Source organism: Mustela erminea, chromosome 6 (assembly GCF_009829155.1).
Source record: "Mustela erminea isolate mMusErm1 chromosome 6, mMusErm1.Pri, whole genome shotgun sequence".
In the NCBI taxonomy this organism is placed as follows: Eukaryota; Metazoa; Chordata; class Mammalia; order Carnivora; family Mustelidae; genus Mustela; species Mustela erminea.
This window is the reverse complement of record NC_045619.1, coordinates 95744288-95770613: the sequence shown is the minus strand read 5'-3', so window position 1 is coordinate 95770613 and position 26326 is coordinate 95744288. Positions and strand designations below refer to the sequence as shown.

Genomic DNA, 26326 nt, shown 5'->3' with positions numbered 1-26326 from the left:
ACAGAAAATAGGGGAAATTTGGGGAAAACCAGGGGTTTATCATTTTAGGAGCTGCATTTTCTGTTTATTTCTAATTTTAGAGAGCCCACTCATCTAGTGCAGACTTAAAACTATTCCTGGGGGTGGGGTTAGAAGATAAGAGTTCTTTTGGTAGACAAGCTGACAGAGATGTGCCTAATGAAGTGTCAGAGGAATTTTCCTTTTGTGTGAGGAAATCTCCAAAGAGCACTAACAATAAAAAAATGTGGTGTGGACACCTGCAAGATAATGCATTGATAATTCCCAGCAGATCTTGATCTAATGACTGAGGACTTCTGTGCTAAAAATTCATTCCAGATTTTCACAAGTGGCTGGTTTATAACTGACCTGTGTGTAGACACAAAGAATATTTTCGGAAATGTGAAAGCTGGGACAGCTTTCTACAACAAAAGTAGATCCTCAATAATTAGCAAGAATTTTATTTATTCGTTATTTATTTATTTATTTGACAGAGAGCACCTGTACAAGCAAGGGGAGCAGCAGAGGGAGAGGGAGAAGCAGGCTGAGCAGGGAGCCTGATGCGGGACTTGATCCCAGGACCCTGGGAGCATGACCTGAGGTTATTAGATTCAGAGAACTGAAGGCAGGCACTTAACTGACTGAGAAACCTAGGTGCCCCAATTATCAATAACTTTAAAGAAATCTCTTCCTAGACCTATTTTCAACTTCTCCACAGAAGCAGACAACTGGATAGCACTATCTAGGTCTCAAAGTCAGCTGCATTGTCAGCAAGCTTCATTGTGCTGTTTGAAAGTTGTGTTTAGTTTTTCCTGAACTGTCATTCTGTCTTCAGATGCCTACTTTTATTAACACGCCAAGTTTAAGTGACAACAACTTGGTCTAGGAAAAGAAAAAAAAAAGATGAAACTAATCTGTTTACAAGGTAGGAATCTATCCACTTGTTGCATGATTATTTTAAAAGCCATAAAAGCACATTTTAGTAAAATCTATCTTACAACTCTTCAACTGTACTATAATTTTGTTATTAAAGCTGAACTTCTTATGCAGAAAGATGTCATAAAAGCTTTGGATTTCACAACTAAGACTATAACATTTATAATCAAAAGAGAGGAATAAAAATGTTGAATGAATAATGATATAGAAATTAGAAAGTGACATTTAATAAAGAGAAAAATAAAAAAGAGCAGAAAGACAGAGTGAGGACACCATTTTTCTAGACAAATTACTTCACTTCCCACCCCCATAGAACATTTACATGAAGTAAGAAATGAGATGATGAGAAAAGGAAAGGAAATACCGACCTGACCAGTCTGGTAATCAACATGGAGACATAATACCAACAGATTCCCTTATCTCCTATCGATTCTATAAAATTGTGTAGATTTTTAACAGTAAACTCAAGAAGAAATTACTTTAAGAGGAAATGTGACTAATTATGAATTTAATTATCCAAACCATGCACAGACACAATTGATGAGAATGTGTTGGATATCCAGTGACAATATAGATGGGGCATGACTTTCATTCAACTTAATGGTACCACTAAAAATTTTAAGTGGAGAAGTATTTTTGCAATTTTTAATTAAAAAAATGAATTATAAGATGAAAGTTTAGACAAATTGGAAAAACAATCTCAGACAAATGTCTACATATGGCACCTATCTCTTTGATATTTCCTTAATTCAGAAGTTGGTAAACTTTCAGAATTCCTAGGTTTCTGTTTTCCTGTATAATAGAAAAAGAAAAGCAATACCATAATATATAGAAGTGTGTGTCCTTTCCAGGGGACACATGGTTGAATATCATACCATAGGTTTCCCAGTGTGATATTCATTATCCAGAACATTGTTTGATGACAGGGTTTTAGTCTCATAAACTCAAACACTAGTTTTGTCGGTAATCTGAGAGCATATCCAGCTTCTCAAGGGCACACTCAGATTGACTGTTTGCTATCCTAGTTCTAGCCACTGTCATTGTTACCAACAGACTGTTCCATGCTTAGGACCAGCTAAGAGCCACTGGCCCATATCCTGGTATGTAGCTAAGAGTGCCACCGCGTCACTAAAGGAAACGTTTAAGAGAACTAGAACCAAGTAAGTGTCCATGCTCTTCGAGCTGACCTGTTCCCATCATGGTTTTCTAACCTTCTCCTGTGCACCATGGAGGTGCTTCGTTTGTCTGTTTGTGTTTCATTCTTTTAGCTTTTTTGAGAGTCATGGCTGCTCCATCACAAAACTACTTCCTTTGATACTCTTTTAATTGGAAACCGTTTTATTCCCCACCAGGTGCCGCAGGGCTAGGGGGTGTTATAAGTGTTCTCCCTGTTTTCTATTAAAGTCTAAACTCTCCCTCCATCTTTACCCTTTTTTTTTTTTTTTTTTTACAAATCTTTGTGCCTCTTCTATGCTATTTCCATCAAGTTAGAGCACTCCCTCCAACAACCTCCTTGCATTATTGATTGGCTTCTGGGTCTCTTACCCAATCACACTTTCAAGGCTGGCTAAGGGTCTACCTCTACCACACTACCAATCATCTTTCTTAGGGACATCAATATATGTGTGACTTCTCACTTTTTTATGTTCCCCCACCCAACCTTTTACCTTTGATTCTCTTTTCTGTCACTTTCTACCTCAATGATATACTGAAATAAGTCATAAGTTAGAATCTGTCCTCAACCAATGTGGTTGATCTTACTCTCCCTCCACAATGCAAACGCAAACATCCCCCTCACCAACTTGGGCCCTTCATTTTACTTGCTCTATGATTTCTAATGGGAAAGCTCTAGCTTTCTCATTGCCTGAAATTTCACACACAACATCCTCAGTCCTCAAACACCAATCCTCCCTTACTCTACAATCAGCAGGTGGGGAGAACAGAGAAGTCATTGCCAGGGACTAACTCATCTTACTGGGACTACAATGAGCTCTACCTAAAAGTACACACTTTTCCCATCCCAATACAACATTCATACTCACTCCGTATTTTCAATGATCTTGCTACTATAATTGTAATATTCTATATCAGTTAGCTAAGTTTCCTTCACGCTGGACAGTGTCTGGATTGATACTGATGAGCTTTGCCTCATGACACTCCTTTTGAATAACATTCTTATTTAGCTAAGTAATTGGATTTGGTATGATTACTACTACAGCTTAGAGTTTCTTTCTTAATATTTAAGGTGACTTTGTATATCTTTATTCTGATGTACTTATGCATTGGCCATAAAGTATAAAACACTGGACAACTGTATTTCCAAATACTGTATCACATAAAATCCCTAGCTTTCTTCCAGAGATGTAAGTAATGATTACTGAGTGGTGAGGATTTGGAGGACTTGAATTGAGGGTGCTAAGGACAGGAACCTGAGGCACAGCACAACCTGTACCATCACAGCCAGCAGCCTTAATGGCCCAAAGATGAAAAACCCAAAACTAGTAGTCAGATTTCCTGGTGCCTGGTTTTATATCCTGCTAATTTCGAATGCTATTTACTAACTTGTTCACTATTAACATAGTCATTAAAATTGAGTGGATCAGAAATTGGTTAATAAGATTTCAGACTATATAAGCTGATCTCCAAGGTTAGTAAGAATAGTGACAAGGTTGTAGTAAGCAAACAATCTGTCTGCCATGGTTCCTAAAATCTGTGTCTTCTCTTCACATCCTTTTTTTCCCCTCCCTACCTTTTCATTCCTTTTTCTCTTTTAAAATGGAATGTCTACTTAAAAGCCATATACTTACGTCAACCAGTCTATACTTAAAAACTTGAAATATTCTGTTTTCAAATCAGTTTAAGATATTGATTAAAAAAAAATACACAAGATGGCTAACTGAAAATAGCCATTCTTCATATTCCAAGACCCTTCTCAAAGAGTTTCAAGTCTATTAGTTTTCTATATGAATGCCACTGGTATTCAGGGCATTCTGGTAATCCACAGTCCAAAGCAACTTGAATTAGCCACATCTACTCACTCCTCACTATAAGTGAGATAACTTAAAACACATGGGGAAAATGAGTTTGAGGCTAAAAAAATGCTTCTGGGCTCTACCCACTAACTAATTGTTTTGATCCCTTCCTCATATCCCTGACTTGATTGGGATGGTTTAGTCCACACTCTTTCTGTGGTCTTCTGAGACAACAGAACTGCAGTGTGACAATTTGAATCACCTCTCTAAATAGAAAGATGTTATGTTTTGAATGGTGCCAAGTAAACCGTCAACACTCAAGAAATAAATTAAAATAATGAGAACATGTAGAAAGCGGTTTAGGGAGAAACAAGTGAAATGTCTAAAAGGTTTAGGGGCTGATTTATGAGGGATGATTAAAAGAACAGAAAATAAGTAGTTTCATCAAATAATACTAAGGAGGGCAATGAAATAATTGCTCATATTTTTTGAAAGGCTTAAACGTGTTGAAAAGTAAAAGTACTTATTATTCACTAAGTGAGATAGTAATAAGACTCATGATATAGCTTATGTTTCTTAGTATAATTTTCAAAATACATCTCACATATTTCAGAGTGTAATTAAGCAGTACAGAAATTTTAAATCCATAAAACAACTTTTATGTGGTGAAAATAATTTGAGGCAAGTTATTTCTCTAGTGAAAGAATGACATGTACTATTTTCAATAGGAAGGACAGAGAATGATCTAACAAGGAGAAAGAATCCTGAAAAATGACTTCTGGAAATCAGACACCAGTGCCCTCCTCCGACCACTGCTACTCCCTTTATGGCTTTCAAAAAACTCTGCTCATCTGTTTTTTCTGTAAACTAAAGCAGCAGTAAGTGGAGGAAACTTCCTTTCACTTTGTAAAGGTCTGTAAATGCATATAATTATGAAGCGATGTGTGAAATGTTTCTTTAAATACTATTAAATTATATAGAGTTGGAAGTAGATTCTAGTTGTTTAATAATAAACTATTCCAATAACATATGCTAAGAACCCACCAGCAACAGTCTATTTAGTAATGAATATAAGCAAATAATTAATTGCTGTATCTCTGTGATTCAATGTGGATGAGTTCTTGAGGGAAAGGTTCGTGCAACAGTATTTCTGGAGATGTACTATGATTCTTTGGCACTGAAATATCAATAGTTGTCATTTTTTGGAATTGATTACCTGGTAGGAAGTATATTATACTTCATGTGATTTATGTAATTAACATATTTTCATAACTATAAGTTTTCTATTATCCTCTTCATTTCACAGGTAAAATACTTATGTGGGACTTTCTGTTGTCACTATACTCTTAAAAGTAAAAATGCCGTATCTCAATTTTTAAAAAATTATTCCTAAAATACAAAAGCACCTCCATTTTCTATGTATACTTTTAATGAAAATATTAAATCATTAACTAGTTAACAATGCTCTGTGTAATTAAATTAGAACCACATTTATGTCTTAAATTCTGTTTTGTAACTTGGCAAACACCACAGATACATGCCTCCAACTGGTTCCACAAGTCTACCATAGGTTCTTTCTTATAAAATGCAACATGTATTTATTTGGTAAACAATGTATCAAATTAGCATGTTCAGTTATGATTCTTTTTTATTGTCTATAATTGGTATAAAAACCTGAAGACTAACCTCAAGAAGACTTGAGATATCTTTTTAAAGGATATTGTTAATACTAATATTTTTTATTTAACAATTTTATTTTATTCTTTCCTTATAGATATACAGATATACACACCTGAAAACTGATACTGAACTATGACAGTAAGCTGTTTCCAGGAGAGATACTCGATACGTTCGTTGGCTGGTGTGAAAGGTGAAACAGCACCTTGCTTTACTAAATTAACAGTACTCTTTATTCCACTGTCACCTAATCCGCAGCACTAGAATAAGAGAAGGACACCAAAGCTGTATTCCACTGAGGATCTATGAGCTACTGCCCTGCACCTGACAGTCTTTCAAACTTTTCTGCTTTAAAGTTGTGTTAGAGTGTATATGACAACTTATGGAGCTGATGAGGTATCTCTGACATTAAAATCATATATACATACATACATGTTATGAGTAATAACATTATGTATACATATATTTTTAATCTCTACAATTAAATTTTCATTGTCAAAAACAAATGAACAAAATTTTAAAGAGAGAGAGAGCGAGAGAGAAACCAAAAAACAGACTCTTAACTATAGAGAACAAACTGATGGCTACCAGAGGGGGGAATCTGTGGTGGGAATTAGGAGTACACGTATCACGATGAGCACTGAGTAATGTATAGAATTGTTGAATCACTAAATTGTACACCTGAAACCAATATAACACTATGCTATACATTTTGGAGTTAAAATTTAAAACTTCACAAAAAATGAGGTATTGAAAAAGATTCTGCATAGCAGACAGAACTTGACCATAATCTTTGAAAGTAAACAAAACACAAGTTTATCTAAAAAAATTTCATTGTCAGTCTTTATAAACTGCATGCCTGTTCAGGAATGAAAGAAGAAGAATTTGTAAACTATTCACTAACTGTAAGCAAGAAAATATGTGCATGGAAAGACCAATGGAAATAAAAAAGCAATGGGAACAAGGGAACAACAGTTGAAAACAAATAATTATTGTTTTAAAGCTTTGTAACAAAAAGTAGTTGAAGAATTTCCAAATTTATGACAGTATTCTCTGTGTATTTACACTGTGACCTCCTAAGAGCACACAACGTCCTATTATGCCATGCCTTGTACTCAAATATCCCATGTTTCCACATTTTATATTATAGGAAGTAACTAATTTCAAAGGTGATTTCTGTGGTCCTTTTATTAAAATGCTGACTTTTTCTAAACAGGTCAAATCCTCTCTACCCTCCAGGATGCCTTACCATTTCCATTTCTACCAACTATTCTTCTAACCATGAAGGCTGTTATTTTATTTCTTTTCTTTCCACAGCAGTTCATATCTGTCTTTAAAATTATCACATAGATTTTAAAATTTTTCCTTCTTTTTCTACCCAAGTGGATAAAAGTCCTTGTAGGGACTGTATCATTTTTGTCTTTGGACATCAATATCTACCATAGGAAGTGCTCAAACAAGTTTATTAAATAAAAAAGAAAAAAAAAAAAAAACCCAGTGAAGGAATTTAGGTTCTGGAAAAGTGACTCCTGAAAAATCAATTATAGCATTAGAAACCCAGTTTTTCATGGCTTATTTTATGATTGTTACAATAATTTTGATAATGATCCATTTGTTTTTTTCCTTTTAAACATTAAGCACCTTTTATGTGCCAAGGTTAGGCTACCCCCTGGGGATCCAAAAGTGAACAAAACAGGAAAAAAGTCCTTGCCCTCATGACATTTACATTCCAGTTTGGGGTTGAAAGTTTACCTTCTGAACCTGCGCTGCCAACAAGGTAGCCGTTAGCCAACTGAAGCTTTTAAAGTTTAAATTAAAAGGAAATTGAAAAAAAAAAAAAGTTCCTGGGACACCTGGGTGGCTCAGTAGGTTAATGTCTCTGCCTTTGGATCAAGTCATGATCTCAGGGTCCTGGGGTTGAGCCCTACATCGGGCTCTCTGCTCAGCAGGGAGCCTGCTTCCTCCTCTCTCTCTCTCTCTCTCTGCCTGCCTCTCTGCCTACTTGTGATCTCTATCTCTGTCAAATAAATAAATAAAATTTTAAAAAAAATTAGTTCCTTCCTCAAACTAACTTTGAAGGATTCAATAGCCACATGTGGCTATTGGATTATCCATTCCCTGGATAATCAGATTTACAGAACATTTCTGTCATCATAGAAAGTTCTGTTGGGCAGTAGCATTCTAGTAAGAACTAAATAATGGATAGTGATAAATGATACAGATGAGAAAAATAATGCAAGGGAAGAGGACAGAATTGGGTAGATACAGAGTTGAGATTTTAACAGGCTAGCTCTAGAAGACCTCTCTCAGAAGTTTTGAGTAAAGACCTAAAAGAAGGGGAGATATGGGGATAGTCATTTATAAATTCAAGGGAATATCATTCCAATAAAGGGAAGAATTAAGTACAACCCTCCGAGATGAAAGCATGACTTCATATTCTAGAAACAGCAGGTGGGCAATATAGCTAGAGCAGGGTAAGAGCAAGAATAATAGGGTCAGGGACGTAATGGGGGACAGTAAACAGTGTGAATGAGATGGGAAGCTCTGGTATGTTTGCAAAAAGGAAAGAAAAGATTGGACTTAGGTTGCAGGAGGATTTCACAGGCAGCTATATACAGAAACAAGGCCATCAACTAATAGGCTACAATAATAATCTAGACTACAAATAATAGTGTCTTGAGCCAAGTAATGGCAGCAGAAGAAATGGAAAGCAATCAAATTTTGGATTTATTTAGAAGGTAGAACCAAAAAATGTGCTAATCAGAGTTGCAAGAATGAGAGAAAGAGAGAGAGAGAAATCAAGAAACATTCCTATGTTTTTGGTTTGATCAGTAGCTTTGGGGGAGAATTTCAGGAGATCAATTTTAGATAGGTTAAGTTAGAGATTGCTATTAAGCATTTGAGTGGAAACGCTGAAAGAATACTTTATATGCAGATCCAGAGTTCAGGAGAGATTAGGACTGGAGATGTAAATTTGAAAGGCATCAACTCATCAATAATAGCTATCATCATACAGAAATACAAGTTACCTACGGAGCAAATATATACAGAAAAGAAATCCAAGAGGACGTATTTCCAATGCTGACAGTTTAAGGAAATAAAGACACACTGGAAACAAACACTAAGAAGGCATGGCTAACAGCATCAGAAGAAAAAATGTGTGTGGTATTTTACAAGTAAAATTAAGAAAATGTTTGATGGTAGAGAGTGTGAACAGCTACTGTGTCAAATGCTGCTTAAATGTCAGTGTGATGGAAACTGAGGAATGACAGCAGTCATGGGAGATCCTAAAAACAGCAGTTTTGGATGAGTGGTGGGAGCAAACATCTAACCAGAATAGGGTGAAGAGACAGAAAAGAGAAATCAGAGATACTACATACAGTCATGTTTTCAAGAAGTTTTGCTTAAAGGGAAGAAAATAAGTAGGGTTGTGGCTGACAGGAAACATGGGTCTAGAAAATGTTTATTTATTTATCTTGCTTCATTTTTCCCAAGTTGGAAGATAAAATATCATGTTTATATGGCACAGAATGATTCTGTTGTAAAGGGAACTATGGCAAATGAAGGAGAGAGAAGTACATTTCATCTGTAGTAATGTCTTGCACCAGGTGAGCCGTAAAAGAGGAAGTGGTTGAGCAAAGGGCCTGGCTTCGGCTACGATGCAGACAGTACAGGAGAGGTGAAGTAGATAGGTCCAGATGTAAGCAGGTGAGATTGAGAAGGAAAAGGATGAGGCAACATGGTAAGGATTCTTACATCACTGAAAGAAACAAACAAACAAAAAAGTTAACAGAACTAAGAACTTTAAAACCAGACACATCAAGTTATGAGTCCTGCTTCCAATAACTCCTTTAAAGATTAACATGCTATCTTATTCTTAGTAAATTCACAATTCAACAATCCCAATAAGAATGGGGATAAGCATGTATACTAAATAACTTTATTTCCACTTATATGTAGATATACCATTCATGAATTTATCTAAACTTAGATTCTGTTAAAATTTTGGTCTAATTTTTTTTTATTGGGATCATAAATTCTACTGGATCATCATTCCCTTATATAACAAATATTATCTTTTTTAGTCTTTTGGTCCCTACATTTACTTCTTCTCTCACTACAATTCCAATATGGTATAATTTAGTTGACCCGTCTATTCACATAATCCCTACCCTTCAGAACTTCATATTGTTTTATTATCTCTCTTCTTAGATTTGGTATTTCCACTGTGTAAAGATAAAATCTGATTTGTCTGTCATGGTAGAAGAGGATTCTCCATTTCAAAAACAATTCAAGCTCACAAATACATCCTTCTGATCATTTTAGTTTCTCTGTTTCAAATTTTCTCTGGCTGCATTATGTTATTTGTATGGCGCTCACTGTGTGCATACACTGTGTTAAAATCTGTTCAAACACAATACATAGCCATTCACTGCAAAGGGTGATAAAACACAATGGCTTTGCTGTTATGATGGATTCTGCAACTCATGCATTCTCACAGCAGACAGCTTTCCTCAGTTTAGAGCAGTGAAATAGACAAGAAGGGAGGGGGAAGAAACCTAGAAGACAAAATAAAATCTGGTGTAAAGGTTAAATCATCTAATTTAGACAATGTCTAGAAGAAAGTTAGGTAAAAATGTGGTCTAAGTCATAGAAAGATGATCCTCTTTCTCTTATTTTTCTAATTTTTTTGTAGGTTGACATCTAAGACCAAGTTCACATTATTATATGAGATTTTCTTTTCTTCTTAAGTATTTTTCCTAGTTTCCACATCAAAGATGCTGTCCAGATCTTTGAATAATTTTGAATTTTTGAAACATCTCAAATAAGCTCAATTAGACTATTACCTTATTAACACACACAGGTTTAGATGGTAGGATATGTTTGCCCAGATAACCACATTGTTCTTCCTTATTGTGTATAATTAGGTGAGATGAGACTCATCAACAGAGTTTGAAAATATACTCATGAAAAGCAGCATGGAGTTTTTATTTTTAAGGAGCTGAAGCTGAGAAGTATTAAGTAACTGGCCAGAGCTACTCGGCTAGTAAACGGCAGCCATGAATCTGAATGTGGCCAAACTCAAGTCTGTGCCCGACAGCACAATTCCATTATGTTACACTATCTCTTTTAAAAAAAGGCATAAGAGGGGCATCTGGGTGGCTCAATGGGTTAAGCCTCTGCCTTCAGTTCAAGTCATGATCTCAAGGTCCTGGGATCAAGCCCTGCATCGGGCTCTCTGCTCAGTGAGGAGCCTGCTTCCTACTCTCTGACCGCTTCTCTGCCTACTTGTGATCTCTGTCTGTCAAATAAATAAATAAAATCTTAAAAAAAAAAAAGGCATAAGACTTCTTTTGTTTAGGAATTTAGTAAAGAAAAAATTAATCATCTTTGAAAGTTTTTGTTATGTTTTAGAACAAGAATGGATCTCGACTCTTTACTTAAAAATCAGTGATTGTGCACTACAGTGGATAAAGGGAATACCACTTAGAAAAAACATGAACTGGGTGCCTGGGTGGCACAGCTGGTTGAACTTTTGACTCTTGATTTTGGCTCAGGTCAGGATCTCAGGGTTGTGAGATTGAGCCCCACATGGAGTTCCACACTGGGTGTGGAGTCATATTTAAGATTCTCTTGACCCCCTGCCCCTGCATTCTCTCCTCTTAAAGAAAAAACATGAATAGTTACAGTTGGAAGGTCATGAAAAACCATCATTGCAAGCAAAACTAATATCCAAATTTAGCTAATTTAATTTAAGCCTATTATATTCAGTCAATGGTATAAAGAAATACTTATGACCTAGGAAAGCAACAAAAAAGTATTGTCTGAAACCAAATGGAAATTCAGATTCTTTGTGAGATGTGTTTTTCTGCTGCTACTACTGACCCCTAAGGGGGAATGAATGAATGCTGAAGATAAGAAAACAGAAAGCATTTCTGTTTTCAATTCTGATACTCCACAGGTAGAGAGAAAGGAACACCTATATCTAATAGTTACTCAACATTAACTGATGTTTTATTCATTAAACCTAAGAGAATAAAATTAGTCAAAAAGACAAAATAAAAAGTCTCAAATATGAACTTAAAATATGAAGCAAATGAAACTGTCTTCCTTTTTTCTCCCACAGACTTATTTTAGAATATCAATAACATATGGGGAGAGGCAGGCTGTTTTGTCAGGGACTATAGTTTCATAAGTACTTAGGAATTGCCTCAAGCTTCTAGGTCAGTTGTGTTTGAACTAATATGGAAGACAACTTCAAGAAGCCAAGGTTATGCTGCCATTGGAAAGTTTTCTCCAGCTTCTAAAACACATCATGCTTGATAGAAGAAACACCTCCAAGTAGTATCTTTGCCCAACATAAAGGTTCTTCATATTCTTTCTTGTGTGAAGGAGTGGAGAAAGGCTTATCATTCATTATCAAAGTTAATTCCTTAAACTTGTTTTTTCTTTATCTGAAAAGGAAAAACTAACTCTACATAGATATTTTACATATATTTTAAACTGTGAAATACTTGTTTTACCCAAGCAGCATGTGGAAGGTTAATACAGTCTCTACACGTTTAAGAGCAATCTAAGTAAGGTTACTAACATTCGACCTTTTGCATATTTCTGATAGAGGAAAAAAAAGTTTGTCCCAGACAACAAGGGCATAGAATACAGAGAAGCTGTAAAAAGTTTCTCAATCTCTAGATTAAATGTCCACTGTTTGGAGGATGATAGAAATCCGTACCATTGAGACAGACCGCTGTTTCAATGTTTCTCTACTCCTGTTCTTGCCCAAAAGTCAAATATCCAAGAGTCTGTTCTTTGTGCCACATGGATTTCACAACGGTCATTTCCACACCACATACCATTTCATCTTCCCTCTAGTATCGTGACAGTTTACACAAGTTGAGATAAAATCTCCAACATTTTTAACTTACTCTCTGAATTCTTCTTCTAATTAATAAAATATTAGTTAACCTTAAAATAATCCTTTAAATGTTTTGGGTATCAAGAGGATTCTTATACTTTCTATATCAATGTAAGTCATGGTTATGAACATTGGATTACCTGGTAGAAGTCTGGAAAATCTAAAAGAAACTCCAAATCCCTAACACACACATTTCTGCCTTTATTCCCCTTTGTTAATCACCTAGATTTCATTCATATACTTGTTTATAGACTCTTTTTTACGTTATCTTTTGAAAAGAGTGGATGAATCCAAAGTAGATCAGAGTGTAGATCAGAATGTAGACTCATTCCTGGGTGTGCTGAACAAATATATAGGTTGCTTCCATTCAGTCCTTTGCATCCGTCTCTGACTCGGTCACGGACTGCATGAGTTGATGAGGACAAAGAAGAACAATGTGAATCAAGAAAATGCTACAATCCTAAACACACCCAGAGTTTGCAGAACACACGCAAGTCAGAATCACTGAAGGCGGTGGAGCACCAACCACCCAGCATCAGTCTTCAAAAATCTACCAAAACTTCCATAGCAGTTCTCCAAAGCTTTAGACTTCATGCCCTTCTGGTGATTAAAATGATTCTAGGTGTAATTATTATTATTTTAATAGCTTGAGCAAGATGTATTCCTTTAGGAGAACTCGGGTAAAATCTAGAGTTATCATCAATGTGTATCTACATAAATGCTAATGTAAATAAAATGTCTATTTAGTAACGGCTTCCCTCCCCACCTTGCCCCAATCCTCTCTCCATGGCCACAGCCCTGCCCCCTCCACCTTGTACATAATGTATAGGAAAAGTCTATGTATGGTTGAGGGGGGCGGGGTGGCTTCAGAGAGGTGGGGGACCCCCCTCCCCCCCAATCCTCCCCTCATAGGCCAAGATCTTTGCTAAAGGCCATTCCCTCCCCAGGGCATTCGGCATTGGGTGGGAGGGGGAAACCGCATCTTGTTAATTATTTTTAATCTTATTTATTGTACATACCTGGGGCGGAGGGCTGGGGAGGTGGAGGGGGGAGAAGGGTCCCCTCCCTTTGGCCCTCCAAAACACTGGGTAACTCCAAATCATTATATACAGCATGGGAAACCTTCTATCTGAGAAAGTCTACAGACAGGGTGGATCCTCCTTATCTTCAGATTCTATACATAGGTGAACTTGCCTACTCACTAACTCCCAAATCAATATTTGCAGTGCTTTCACATTTATTCATAGAGATGTGCAGAGTGGGGAAAAACTGGAACCTCCTGACTTGCAAGTTCCCATGGTCAATCAAGCAAGAGGACACTGACTTTTTTCAGTTCTCATACTGCAAGTGTCCTTTTCTCTACATGTGGAGAAAAAATTCTCCACATTTTTTGTACTTTTTCTTGATGATTTTGCTGTTTAAAAATGGTCTTATAGCCTAATGCCTTAAGTACGGATTAGTGTTCCTAAGCACAAGAAGGCTGCATTGTGCCCTATGGAGAAAACATATATGTTATATAAGCTTCATTCAGGCATGCAATACTGTCCTATTACTGGAAGTTCAGTGTTAATGAATCAACTACAAAATAAGATGTTTTTGAGCAGAAACACACATAAAACAAGGTTATATATTGATCAGTTGATGAAAATATAACCAGGGGCTCAGAGGAACCTAATCTTGGATTTTCCCTAGGAGCAAGAATTCAATATTCACTGATTCAGTGTCTGCTGTAATTTCATAAAACATAACTAATGTGAATAATGAGAATCAACTGCATTTTAACACATGAAGAATTATGGTCCTGGGGCACCTGGGTGGCTCAGTGGGTTAAGCCTCTGCCTTCGGCTCAGGTTATGATCTCAGGGTCCTGGGATCAATCCCCACATCGGGTTCTCTGCTCAGCAGGGAGCCTGCTTCCCCCTTTCTCTCTGCCTACTTGTGATCTCTTTCTGTCAAATAAATAAATATCTTTTTTAAAAAAAGAATTATGATCCTAAAATAGAACAAAAACAGGCAGAGTGCCGAGAGTTGTGATACTGGTATCCTAGATGGCCATATTCTGATTCTCTTCTTTTGTGTCTGCATGGACACAAAATATGTTACCCAGGATGATTTCAGTGGATTTTAGGCCATCGATTACCCTTCTCTCCATCTTTTCATCGTATGTCAATCACCTTCATTTCCTTTGGGCTACTAGAGCTCTCTATGACCTCTCCCTCTTTAGGGCTTTCACTTACATTATTTGCTGGGCTTCAAATACTTTCCTTTCTTTCATTAATGCTGCATCCTCCTCCTTCAGTTTCAGAAAGAAACAGTTCCTCATCATGCACTTATGAGATCTGTTTCTTTTCTATATTGTTTCATGGCAACTACTGTACTTCCTTATTCATATATTTGAAAACTGCAATTAAATGAATAAAATTTATTATCCTGTAAGCCAAGCCTATGTCTGATGGCTCCATGTGACTTTTCTGAGCCAAGCCAGTACTTTGCACATTGTTCATGCCCAGTGTGTATCTGAAGAATAAACAAATGAATGAATGCAGTTATATAGGGTTTTCTCCCTAGTTATGATACTGGATTACTCACAAATCCCCACCTCTGATGATCACAAAAAACGTGTACTAAATGGGCTGAACCAAAGTTTCTGCCACAGCCAGGGACCATATTTTAAGATCAGATCTATGAGCCCCATATGTGCATAGCTACTCCTAACCAGCTGAGCAAATACTTACACAAGAACAGCCATCTAGATTAATTATTTTAAAACCTCTCTGAAATAGAGCAATTATTCTGCCAGAGTCATTACTGTCACAGAAAGAAAGGAAGAAAGTAAGAAAGATAGAAAGAAAGAAAGAGAAAAGAAAGGAAGAAGAAAAGAAAGGAAAAAGAAAAGAAAAGGAAGTAATCAAAGAGTATAACCAAAGAGTATTTCAAACTCTCTGCCATAATCCATCAAACTTAAGTCACTTACAGCATATGAAAAAATGAAATTTAATTACTATCTTAATAAGGTCCTTTTTAAATAGTTAATTGCAAAAAATGTTGCATATTCTCAATCCTAATATAAATGCTGCTTGAGAGGGCATAGAATGGTTCCTTGTTTTGAAATATTCACAGAAATAGTATTCAAATTAATCAGTATAGTTCAGGAAAGTATTTCATGCTAGACCTCACTAGAACCTTTTAGGAACTTCATCTCACATATATCTATCATATATGTACACTACTAAAAGAAGAACATATCCAGTGAGGACTAACTAACAGAATATTAAGGAAGATTTAAAAAAAAAAAAAAAACATGTTTGAAACTACCTATATTTTATTTTATTTTTTTAAAGATTTATTTATTTATTTATTTGACAGAGAGATCACGAGCAGGCAAAGAGGCAGGCAGAGAGAGAGGAGGAAGCAGGCTCCCTGCTGAGCAGAGATTCCCAATATGGAGCTTGATCCTTGGACCCTGAGATCATGACCTGAGCCGAAGGCAGAGGCTTAACCCACTGAGCCACCCAGGCGCCCCAGAAACTACCTATATTTTAATCAGCTTGTGCTACTACAACAAAATATAATAGACTAGGCATCTTAATCAACAAAAATTTATTTCTCACAGTTCTGGAAGCTGGAAGTCCAAGGCCATGGTGCCAGCCAACTGTTTCCTGGTGAGTTCAGCCTCCTTCTTGCTGTGTATTACTACTGCCTTTGCTTCAGCTGTATGAAAATGCAGAGAGACATATCTCCCTTCCCCTTCTAATAAAGTCATCAATCCTACTCGTATAGGACCTTACCCCATGACCTCATTCAACCTTAAGTCTTCCTAAAAGCCCTATATCCAAATACAGCATATGAATTTGAGATTTCGAGGGGAGACACTATTCAGTCCACAGCACTGCCCAAATCATACTGTGAAACTGATTGTTCTAGTAGGCACATCACTGTTGCCACCCACAGCCACATACTCTACAACCTATACTACAAGTCTCACTGACTTCCAACAGAGACACCATTTTTATGCTGCTTCTGGATCATGGATTATCTGTAATCACCTTGCCAAATGTACTCCTTGAGGCATCTGTTCCTTCACGTCAGTAGCTTCTGAATCAAACCTGGCCTTACTACACTAGATTTATGGGGCTTGGGTGGCCTAGGTGCAAGGAATTCTGAGAAAGTGAATTTCTGTTTTTTTACCTGGGAAGGGGGGAAATCATGAAGTTTAGAATCTCCTAGCATAGAAAGTATTTCAAAGGTATATGATACCCCAAAATGAACAACAAATGTCCACTCCACTACCTGAATAGCAGAAGGCATAGGGAAATGCCACAGCAAATATGAGTAAATTCCATGGAATTTCTTTTAGAACTGATTATTAACCTAGTTATTTCTTACATTACCCTCTGTTTAAAAATTTTACTGGCACAGGTTATTCTAATCAGACTATCTTCCTTGTACCTAAGCTGTGGTTTCATTCTATAATGGTTATAATGTTCAACAACAACAGGCAGAACTCCCATGAATCAAACACAAAAAATCCGTAGGCATGGAACTCAGGACTTAATATAGATTGCAATCATTGTTTGTAACAATCACGCTGAGCAGTAGATACCATTTTTTGTTTTCTATGACTTTACAGATGGGGAAACTGAAGATCCAAGGTCCAATGCGGGGCCCAAGCCACAAAGTTGCAAAGTCCACATTTTATATCTGTTATTTTGGAGCTCATTATTTTAATGACAATGCTCTTCTGCCTCTCACTGGACAATTAAACTATTAATAAACCCTCCTGAGATCCTAGGATTTTCCAAATCTAAGCTCCACTCAAGGGGCCAACTCTCTAGTAAATGCAACTGAGTCCTCTAGATAACTACTGAGAATTACATTTCATTAGGCAATCGAGTTTCTAAATACGGAATATCAATTTTGACATATATATAAATAGCTACTTAGTTATAAAGAAACTATCTAAGTATAAAGTTATCCATGAGGGATTAGTAAAAAAGCAATACATGGCTTTATTTTTGGGAAATCATACATCAGTCTACTTTAAAAAATAATAAAGTAGCAAGCACTGATTGTTTCATCTCTTCACAAACCTTCCCTCTTCTGGGAAGAATGTCATCCTTCTAATTGGGAACTGTGTTTCTCCTGTCCCGAGTATATAGTTCCACTCAGGCTGCCAATCTTAGCCCCTCATTCATCCATCGCCTGCAGGGGCTGATGCAAATGGGGCCAGATCCTAGCCATCTTCCCTAGCATTTGTCAGATTATAATTTAGGGAAGAGGGGCAGTCTCATGTCAAATTTGAGACTGAAATGCTGGTAATCACCTTTCCTCTGTCAGGGGAAGTATACCAAAATAAATAAACAAAGCTACCTCACTGTTAGAAGCAGAGGAGAGAGGAGACAGAGAGACGCGACAGACAGAAGCCAGGGGAACTTGTTGACCTGGAAGGCTCTGGGACCTCTGTGTAGCTTCTGATTTGTACTCAGGAACTCTTCTCTTTAGACTCCGGTTTCTGTCATTTGTAACCAAAACACATTTGCATGAATTGTATAATAATGCAACAACGTATTTTAAAGGAATTTAAGTCCAAAATCAGGAAAGATATTCTTACTAGGCCATCAATTAGTAAGTAGGTTCTTTTTATACATTGGTAAGTGAAACGTTCACTGTCTAAAGAACACATATCAAAAAAAGGACTTAAATAAAGTTTCTTATTTTTTTTCCTGCTGAAAATAAAATTTAGCAATAATCCAATATTATATGAATTATCAGCTCTCTATAGGAACAATATCTCCTGAATAGTTAGGACTAAACATACTCAAGATCTGCCCTTGATCCAGGCCTCCTTCCATTCCTGTCTTGGAAGGGACACAGAGACATTTAATCATAGAAAGCTTCACAGACATGATCTGATCTCTACTTCTGTGCCTTGAAGTGCAAATGCCTGCCTCTCACTATTACTCCCATGAAAACTGGCAGTGCTGATTTCCACATTCGGCTCTTTTTTCATTTGAGACACTGAAGTCTTCATCTTCTCTACCAGAGCTCTGAACCACATATGAACCTCCTCATGTTCTCATGACATGAGTTAAATGAAGACATCCCATAGTCTGTTCTAGTCCATGCTTACAGTTGACATAATTTATATTCTAAGACTTCATGTTTGTATTGATCAGTATAATATACGTTTTTTCTGTACAACAAACTATAGAAGCTTAATAAAAATTTCCTCCTTAATTATTCAATCTATACAGTGGGTTAAGGATCGTCCCCTTGCAACCAAGTCATGTGAAAAAGGCTGTTGCCAGGAGAAGAGGAAAAAGGAAGAGGCACCCCAACTGGAACTGTTCTAACCAGGTGACCAGGGATGACATATATCTTTCTACTCTCATTTCATTGGTCAGAACTAATCACTTGGTCTCCATGTGAGTGTAGGGAAGTTGGAAAATACATAGGAGCACATGAATATACAGTAAGCAAAATGATTTCTGCCACCCATACCATATTTTCTAGGAAAACACTAGCAATATCTATGTTCATGGATTTAAAAAAAAAATCACAGTGTAGTTACAAAAGATGCACAGACTACTTGCTTGCATGGAATGATCCAAGTGAACTTTGAGACTTTATAAAACTAAGGTGAAAACCCTAGCTAGATCTCAGTCACATATCTAGCTAGGGTAGATCTTTTTTTTTTTTTGTGACTGCTGCTAAGAAAAAGTACTAAATGAATTATTTTTTAGTAGGTCCCTTCATTATGCAAAATATTTAGAACACAAAGCAAAATAACGCAGTTAGCTTAGATTTTAAAAAGAATAGAAAAACACGCATTCTATATTATGACCACCGACCTCCCATGCCCAGAATCTTTTGCTTCTTGGCCTCCAGTAGAAAAAGACTGAGTGGTCTGATGCTTGGCCCCCTAGGTGAAGTATTCCATTATAAAACCATCACCCTTACCTCAGTACAATTGGCAGTCACTACTCACATAAGACAGAAGAGTGTGTTACCATGGAGACAAAGCCAACTCCCCCTCCAGAATGGCTGAGTCTTCCAAGTCATAACAGATATTACCAGAAAAATAACATGAGATACCCACAGAGATTGGCAGCCCCAAATCTGTATTCAGTAATTGTGTAGCTAAGCAGGTTCACATTATCTTTCGATAGAATAACAAAGACAAACACTGTACTAAAAGATAATTCTATATAATCTTTGTTTATAAAATAAATCCCTACATCCATCTAAACAATGTGTAAAGTTTAATTTGTAATATGTTTTCTACCTCTACTTAGTGCTTTATTAATGGAGTGACCACTGTGTTTGACCTGTTTGCTGAAATTCGCTAGAACTCCAGGAGACCATATGGATGACCAGATGGGTTACTGTAATCTAATGTCATTATTCTAAGGATGAAGTAAGGGATAAACATAATTTGCATTCTTTTCCATCCTTCCTGCATACCTTTTATTAGCTTCATTTTTAATTCAGACATCAGAAGGGAAAGTAATATCTTGCTACCAAGGCTCAGATGCCAACTAATTACTACAAGAGACTCCAGTCCTGACATCACAGGCCAGGCCTCCAGAACACACTTCATCTTACCCAGTGACCCCACCATGGTGATTAATAGGTTGAGTGCTAAGCCCTAATGAGTGTGTCAGATCGTAGATGTTCTCTAGGCTAACGTAATTAGCATTATGTTGAACAGAATATTTCAGTTACTTGGTAGACAGCCTCATTAAACTTGATACTAAATTCTATGCCTTTTCACCTTATGGTCTTTGAATTTATTTTATAATCATCAACCTAAAAGGCCTCTATAAATAGAGATCTTTCAAATATTAAAGGATAATTTAAATATTTTTAAATCAATTATTGATCTTCTTCTACAACAGCAAATCCTTATGTTGTACATGAAGTCTTTTTCAGGGATGCTTGATGAAATGCAAGTTTCGGGACTCCACCAAGAGAAATTCTGCTAAAAAGGGGTTTGGGAGGAAATCCACAACTATGCATTTTTAACAAGAGACACGTGATTCAGAAACAGGAAGTCTGGGGACCATATCTGAAAAAACACTACCACTTTGGTAATAGGACCACTATCTGTGTCTCAGATTAATTGAAACTATCAGATTTTTTTGTTCTAAATAGTTTTTTTTTAATGATTTTTTTAAAGATTTTATTTATGTATTTGTCAGAGAGAGGAGAGAGAGAAAGCAAGCACAGGCAGACAGAGTGGCAGGCAGAGGCAGGGGGAGAAGCAGGCTTCCTGCCAAGCTAGGAGCCTGATGCGGGACTCGATCCCAGGACACTGGGATCATGACCTGAGCCAAAGGCAGCCACTTAACCAACTGAGCCACCCTTAGAACAAGGCATCCCTTGTTCTAAATAGTTAATATGTTTCTGAAAAAAATTATAGACATCCACATAAGGGGGACTATTTTCATATTGAGATTACAATTTTCAATGTACCAACTATTTCTTTTATTTTTAAGATGTTTATTTATTTATTTGACAGAGAGAGAGAGATCACAAGTAGGCAGAGCAGCAGGGAGAGAGAGAGAGGGAGAAGCAGGCTCCTCACTGAGCAGAGAGCCTGATGTGGGGCTCAATCCCAGGACCCTGAGATCATGACCTGAGCTGAAGGTAGAGGCTTAACCCACTGAGCCACCCAGATGCCCCTCAACTATTTCTTATTAAAAGATTAAAACCAATTATCAAGAGACGACACCAATGTTATTTTCAACAAACCACGTAAAGTATGATGAGTTCTCCATTAACCAGTGGATATGGCAGGTAATAAAATTTCTATCCACAGGCCTCAGGCCTGGGATTGCTTTTCCACTTTCTAGGGAAAGACCACAGTGTAGCAAATCTTCTGCAAATACTGTCTTCTCCATGGCCAGAGACAATAAAGAAAATGTCTCAGTTCTGACAACTAACGATGCTAAGCAATATTCCAGCGACTTAGTGGATCTCACCTAGATATCACCATCATCAATTACTACGTAAGTATCTTCATGTGTCCAGCATTTGTTTTCTTGAAGCAAGTAGAAAATTCCTACTGATCTTTGGAAAGATTTTTTCATCTATGACCCTAAACATCTTAAGATATTTTTTTCCTGAATTGATAACTACTTATTTAACCAAACTACATTTTTTTTAAGTAGGTTCCATGCCCAGCATGAAGCCCAACACGGAGCTTGAACTCACGACCGTGAGCCGAGATCAGAGTCAAGCCTAATGAACTGAGTCATGCAGGCATCCCCAAACTACCATTTTTTTGATGAGCTTCAAAAGAGTTCTGTTTTGTGCTTTTTATTTATTTGCAAGAAAATATAGAGACAGAGTGAGAACAGAGGGAATGAGCAGAGGGAGAGAGACAAGCAGACTCTGAGCTAAGCATAGAGCCCAACGCAAGGCTCCTTCGTATGACCCTGACACTGTACCTGAGCTGAAATCAAGAGTCAGACACTTAACCAACTGAGCTACCCAGGCACCCTTCTTTGGGGTTTTTAAAAATATGTATAATATATATATACATATGTGTATAATATATACACATATATTATTATTATACATAGATGTATAATATGTACATGTATACATATTAAAATAGGAAATAAGGACATGAATAAATTGAAAAATGATTTAATAATAAATACATATTATAGGCATTTACACATTATAATTTGATACTGAGATTTAATGGTTTGAGAAAAGAAATTATATCATTCTTCATTCTAAACCTTTCCATAGATCCAGCCAGGGAGTGGAAGCTATCATATGACATTAACAAGTCTATAAATACATCCTACTTTCATTGGATGAAGACTGATAGCTGGGGTATCAGGCTCTGTCTGAGACTTACAGGATGCAATCCTACTCTATTTCTTCCTCTAGGAATCCTGTGTTTTCCAGCAACCCTGGCTCTACTCTTCATGTAGAGCAGCACAAGAATTCTGACCAGCAAAATATGTGCAGAAATGTTGTTTACCCTTTCCAGGCCTGGCCCCCAAAATATCCCACATGATCTTCCATGTTATTTGTGTTCATTTTCTGGCTAGCCAAGAGGAGCAGATTTTAGAAACACCACAAAGTCTCATGTGATGGTACAGCCACCAGATGAAACATTGTTTGAGCAATAAGTAAACTTGTATTCCTTTGAGGTACTGGGACTTTGAGGTTATTTGCTTTAAATTAATAAGGTCAATTAAGACTTGACTTAACGAAAAAGTTATACAAATTTTTCTCTTGCTTATGAGTTAGTCAACTACTTATTCAACATAAAATTATGACTGCATAGGTCAAATTCAGTAGACTTCTATGAATTCACTAGCAGAATCTGTTTCAGTTGTATTTAAAAGGCGGGTAACTACGTAACTTAACATTAGCACATTTTGGAGCTCAGGACAGGGTGACTTGTATGTTGTTCTAGTAAAACATTATTAAATAAACACCTAACCCTTTCCATAAAAGAACAAAACCAGTTACACAGTATCTATTGTTTCTATATCATCAGAAATAACATAGAATCCTTAAAGCAATGTCCAAAGGAGATACTCAGAATGTGTTTTAGAAGCAGAATTTTTCATTGATACACTCAAACAACATTTTAAAGACACCTTTTAGTAGTGGAACAACAATGCATCCATTTAACCTAACTAAAAAGGGTAAAGGAAACATACTAGATTAATGTAACATTGCCAACATACAGAAAGTAGAAAAACACATACCAACATACACGCGCGTACACACACACACAGAATCATTGGAGGACCACATTTTCACCATAGAGAGAGAGAGTATCCTGTAGATTATTATGTCACTGACAAATGACCTTGGGGGGGATTGCACCTGAATTCGGTCTCTAGAAGCCTGGCCTAGATCTGGCTCTATCACTTTCTAGAGGTAAAGAGGAAGATACGAGAAAGGGAGAAGAGCACATGACTCAATATTTTGAGTCTTGATTTCTATCTGCCTCTAATGAGCTGTTTGTCTTGGGAAACTATTTTATGTCTCTATTTCTTCAATTACAGAATGGAGAGAAAATAATACGTACACAGTGTTAAGAGGATTAAATTGTCAGACACACAGCAAGTATTTAGAGAGGACTTAGCTGAAAGTAAATACTAATAAATATTGGATATTGTTGTTATTGGTATATCCCTATCATTATGAGCCATATTATCCCCAACTGTAAGGTAAGAAATTGTGCTAGATGATTTGTATAATTTCTTCCAATGCTTATATTCTGAGTCTATACCTGTCTCTTAAAGTCAAATATCCATTCGAAAAATGAAAACTCTAAAACCTAAATATTTTACATAATGACTTTAAAAAATGTAGAGACCATCTGGTCTGCTGTTTAGGTTGATTTTAAGAAAATAAAGGATATAATAATGCACTAATAACTCCAATTTTTAAAAAATTCAAAAATGATAAAGTTCTTTGATTTGTTCTCCCTCATGAATCTTACCCTCATCTAAACATGAAAAATAACAAGATAATTGTCAGGCAACCATTTACATTTAAAAATGTCATATTTAGAGCTTGCCTGGATGGCAGAGGCAGTTAAGTATCCAACTCCTGACTTCAGCTCAGGTTAAGATCTCAGGGTTGTGGGATCAAGCCCCACATTAGGTCTGCAATCAGTCGGGGGTTGGTTAGAGATTTTCCTTTTCCATCCCCCTCAACCTCTCACTCCATTCTCTCTCTCTCTTTCTCCTAAAGTAAGTAAATCTTTTTTTAAAATGTCATATTTAAAGAGTACTACAGAAATAAGGAATTATTTTGATCACACAAACTGGAATAGAACCAGAATGTACATGATAACACTCCATTTCTGCAGCTGCAGGCTTATAGATCGTCAGCAAATGGAATTTCTTTCTCATTAGGAAAAAAGCATTTCTACCAATGGTAACAATGGGAGGAAACATATAGACTTTATTCCATTCTTAAATAGAAAGGTGCCTCCTTCGGAAATTCCATAATTTAGTAAACATTACTTTGTTCAAATAAATCCTCATTCTTTAATAAATACTCTAGTAACATTAAAGAATGAAATGAATAAGTCAAAATGCAGAATCAATAAAATTATTAAAAATTCATTTGGGATTATACTTTTGGTTGGTTTTAAATGACTACAACACAAAAACAGGGCTATAATATACCAAGACATTACATGTAAAGCACTGTGGCACTGAAGCATTGTTTTCTGAATCTGAAATTCCATTTATTCCCAGAAACCTTACCTCCTGCGTACATAACAGCCAGCATAATGGATGATATCCAGGCTATTTCACTGTAAGTAGTGTTGAATATTTGCTGAATTTCTTTGAAGAACACTGTGACAGCTTTGGGGAATGCATATGAAAATCCAATGGAGATAAAAGATGCTCCAACCACTACCCAGCCCCAGCCTCCATCAGGAGGTGGGTATAGGGGGGGACCGACTGGTGGTGGCATTTCTGCTCCTCTATTCGAGATTCAAGTCACCTATTTAAAAAAAGATGAAATAACAGTTTAAACCTTATTTCCATTTTCAGATATTACTCTTGATAGTCACCAAAATATTTTACAGTTATAAGTATATAATTTCTCATGAATATTTTTTAACTCTTATACTCAGAAAATTAACCAAAAAATGGAATGAGGTATGTAACTTTGTTATGGGCTAAAAACTGAAAGCATTTAATTTGTTTATGGAAATAAAAACTACTCAAAAATTACTTAAATAATTCAGATCTGTACTGAAGTACCAACCCCAAAATAAAAGCTATCTCTATCCAAATTCTAAGCATAATAAAAATGGAGCTGTCATCACTTAAAAACAGAATACTTTCTTAATCCAAAATATTTAAGATTTTCTTTACAAAGGTTAAAAAGGACCACGTATTGAATCTTATAGATTTTAAATAACTAAATAGTAGATTTTTTAGTTATTAGAAATATTAGATTATTAGAAATAATCTATAATTTTTCTACTTTTAATAATTGAGAATACTTAAAAGTAGTTCAGCATGGACCTATTTTCTAGACCCATAGCACTAGAAGTTTTATGGTTTTAATGAATTAATTCTACTGCACTTCTCAAAATGGTGCTACTTATTATTTAATGAATGATGCATTTTATGCATTTTTCATAGCAATAAGAGTCTTCCAAACAAATAGATGGTGTGTCATCGTTTGTTAAAAGAAAGGACTTCCTCTTTGAATATACCTAAGAACACAACTGCTAGCTTTGTGGCATAAGAGCATGCATTCTCCTGAGGAAGCAAGGATCACATATAGCTTCACACAACTGAAATTAAATTAAAAACATCTTGGTTCCCTAACATCAATCTTTCTTTGTGCAGTAATGCTGTTTGCTTAGCTTTTAGCTGTAACTGCCAGCATTTTTCAGTATCTTCTTCCTACTACTCTCATTTTATTTGTGAATATGTTTCAACTGAAAAAAAAAATTTTCTATTGGTAAAATAATGCTGGAAGTAAGTTAATAAAATCTAATTTTGCCACATGTTTTCGGAAAACCCACCAAAAAACTAAACATATATCTATGAAAACAGAGACAGGTTTAATTTTTGTTTACTGTCAAATTATATCAAGGATATTTTCAGTGACCATCTATATGCACTTTTTAGATTTTGAATGAAAATATCCTCTACATTAAGCTTTCCTAATTTGTCCATAGTTATAGGACAACAGTCCATAATTAAGGACTTGGCTTTCAGAAATTCATAGGGGAAAAAAATGATAAAAATGAAATTTAAAATAGGTAGAGAAATTCTCTGCAATTTTCCTGTTTGCATAAAAGAACATCTCT

At 36.2% G+C, this 26326-nt stretch overlaps 1 protein-coding gene across 4 annotated transcripts in view; it reads right to left on the bottom strand.

The window, feature by feature from the left end:
* The window catches only part of SLC16A7 (solute carrier family 16 member 7), a 175254-nt gene that overhangs the window by 51485 nt on the left and 97443 nt on the right, over positions 1 to 26326 (bottom strand). For all 4 annotated transcript variants that reach the window (XM_032348826.1, XM_032348823.1, XM_032348825.1 and 1 more), the window contains exon 3: positions 24756 to 24999. In XM_032348826.1, the coding sequence (XP_032204717.1) occupies positions 24756 to 24969 (214 nt within the window). In that variant the 5' untranslated portion in view covers positions 24970 to 24999. The remainder of the gene's footprint in view (positions 1 to 24755; positions 25000 to 26326) is intronic.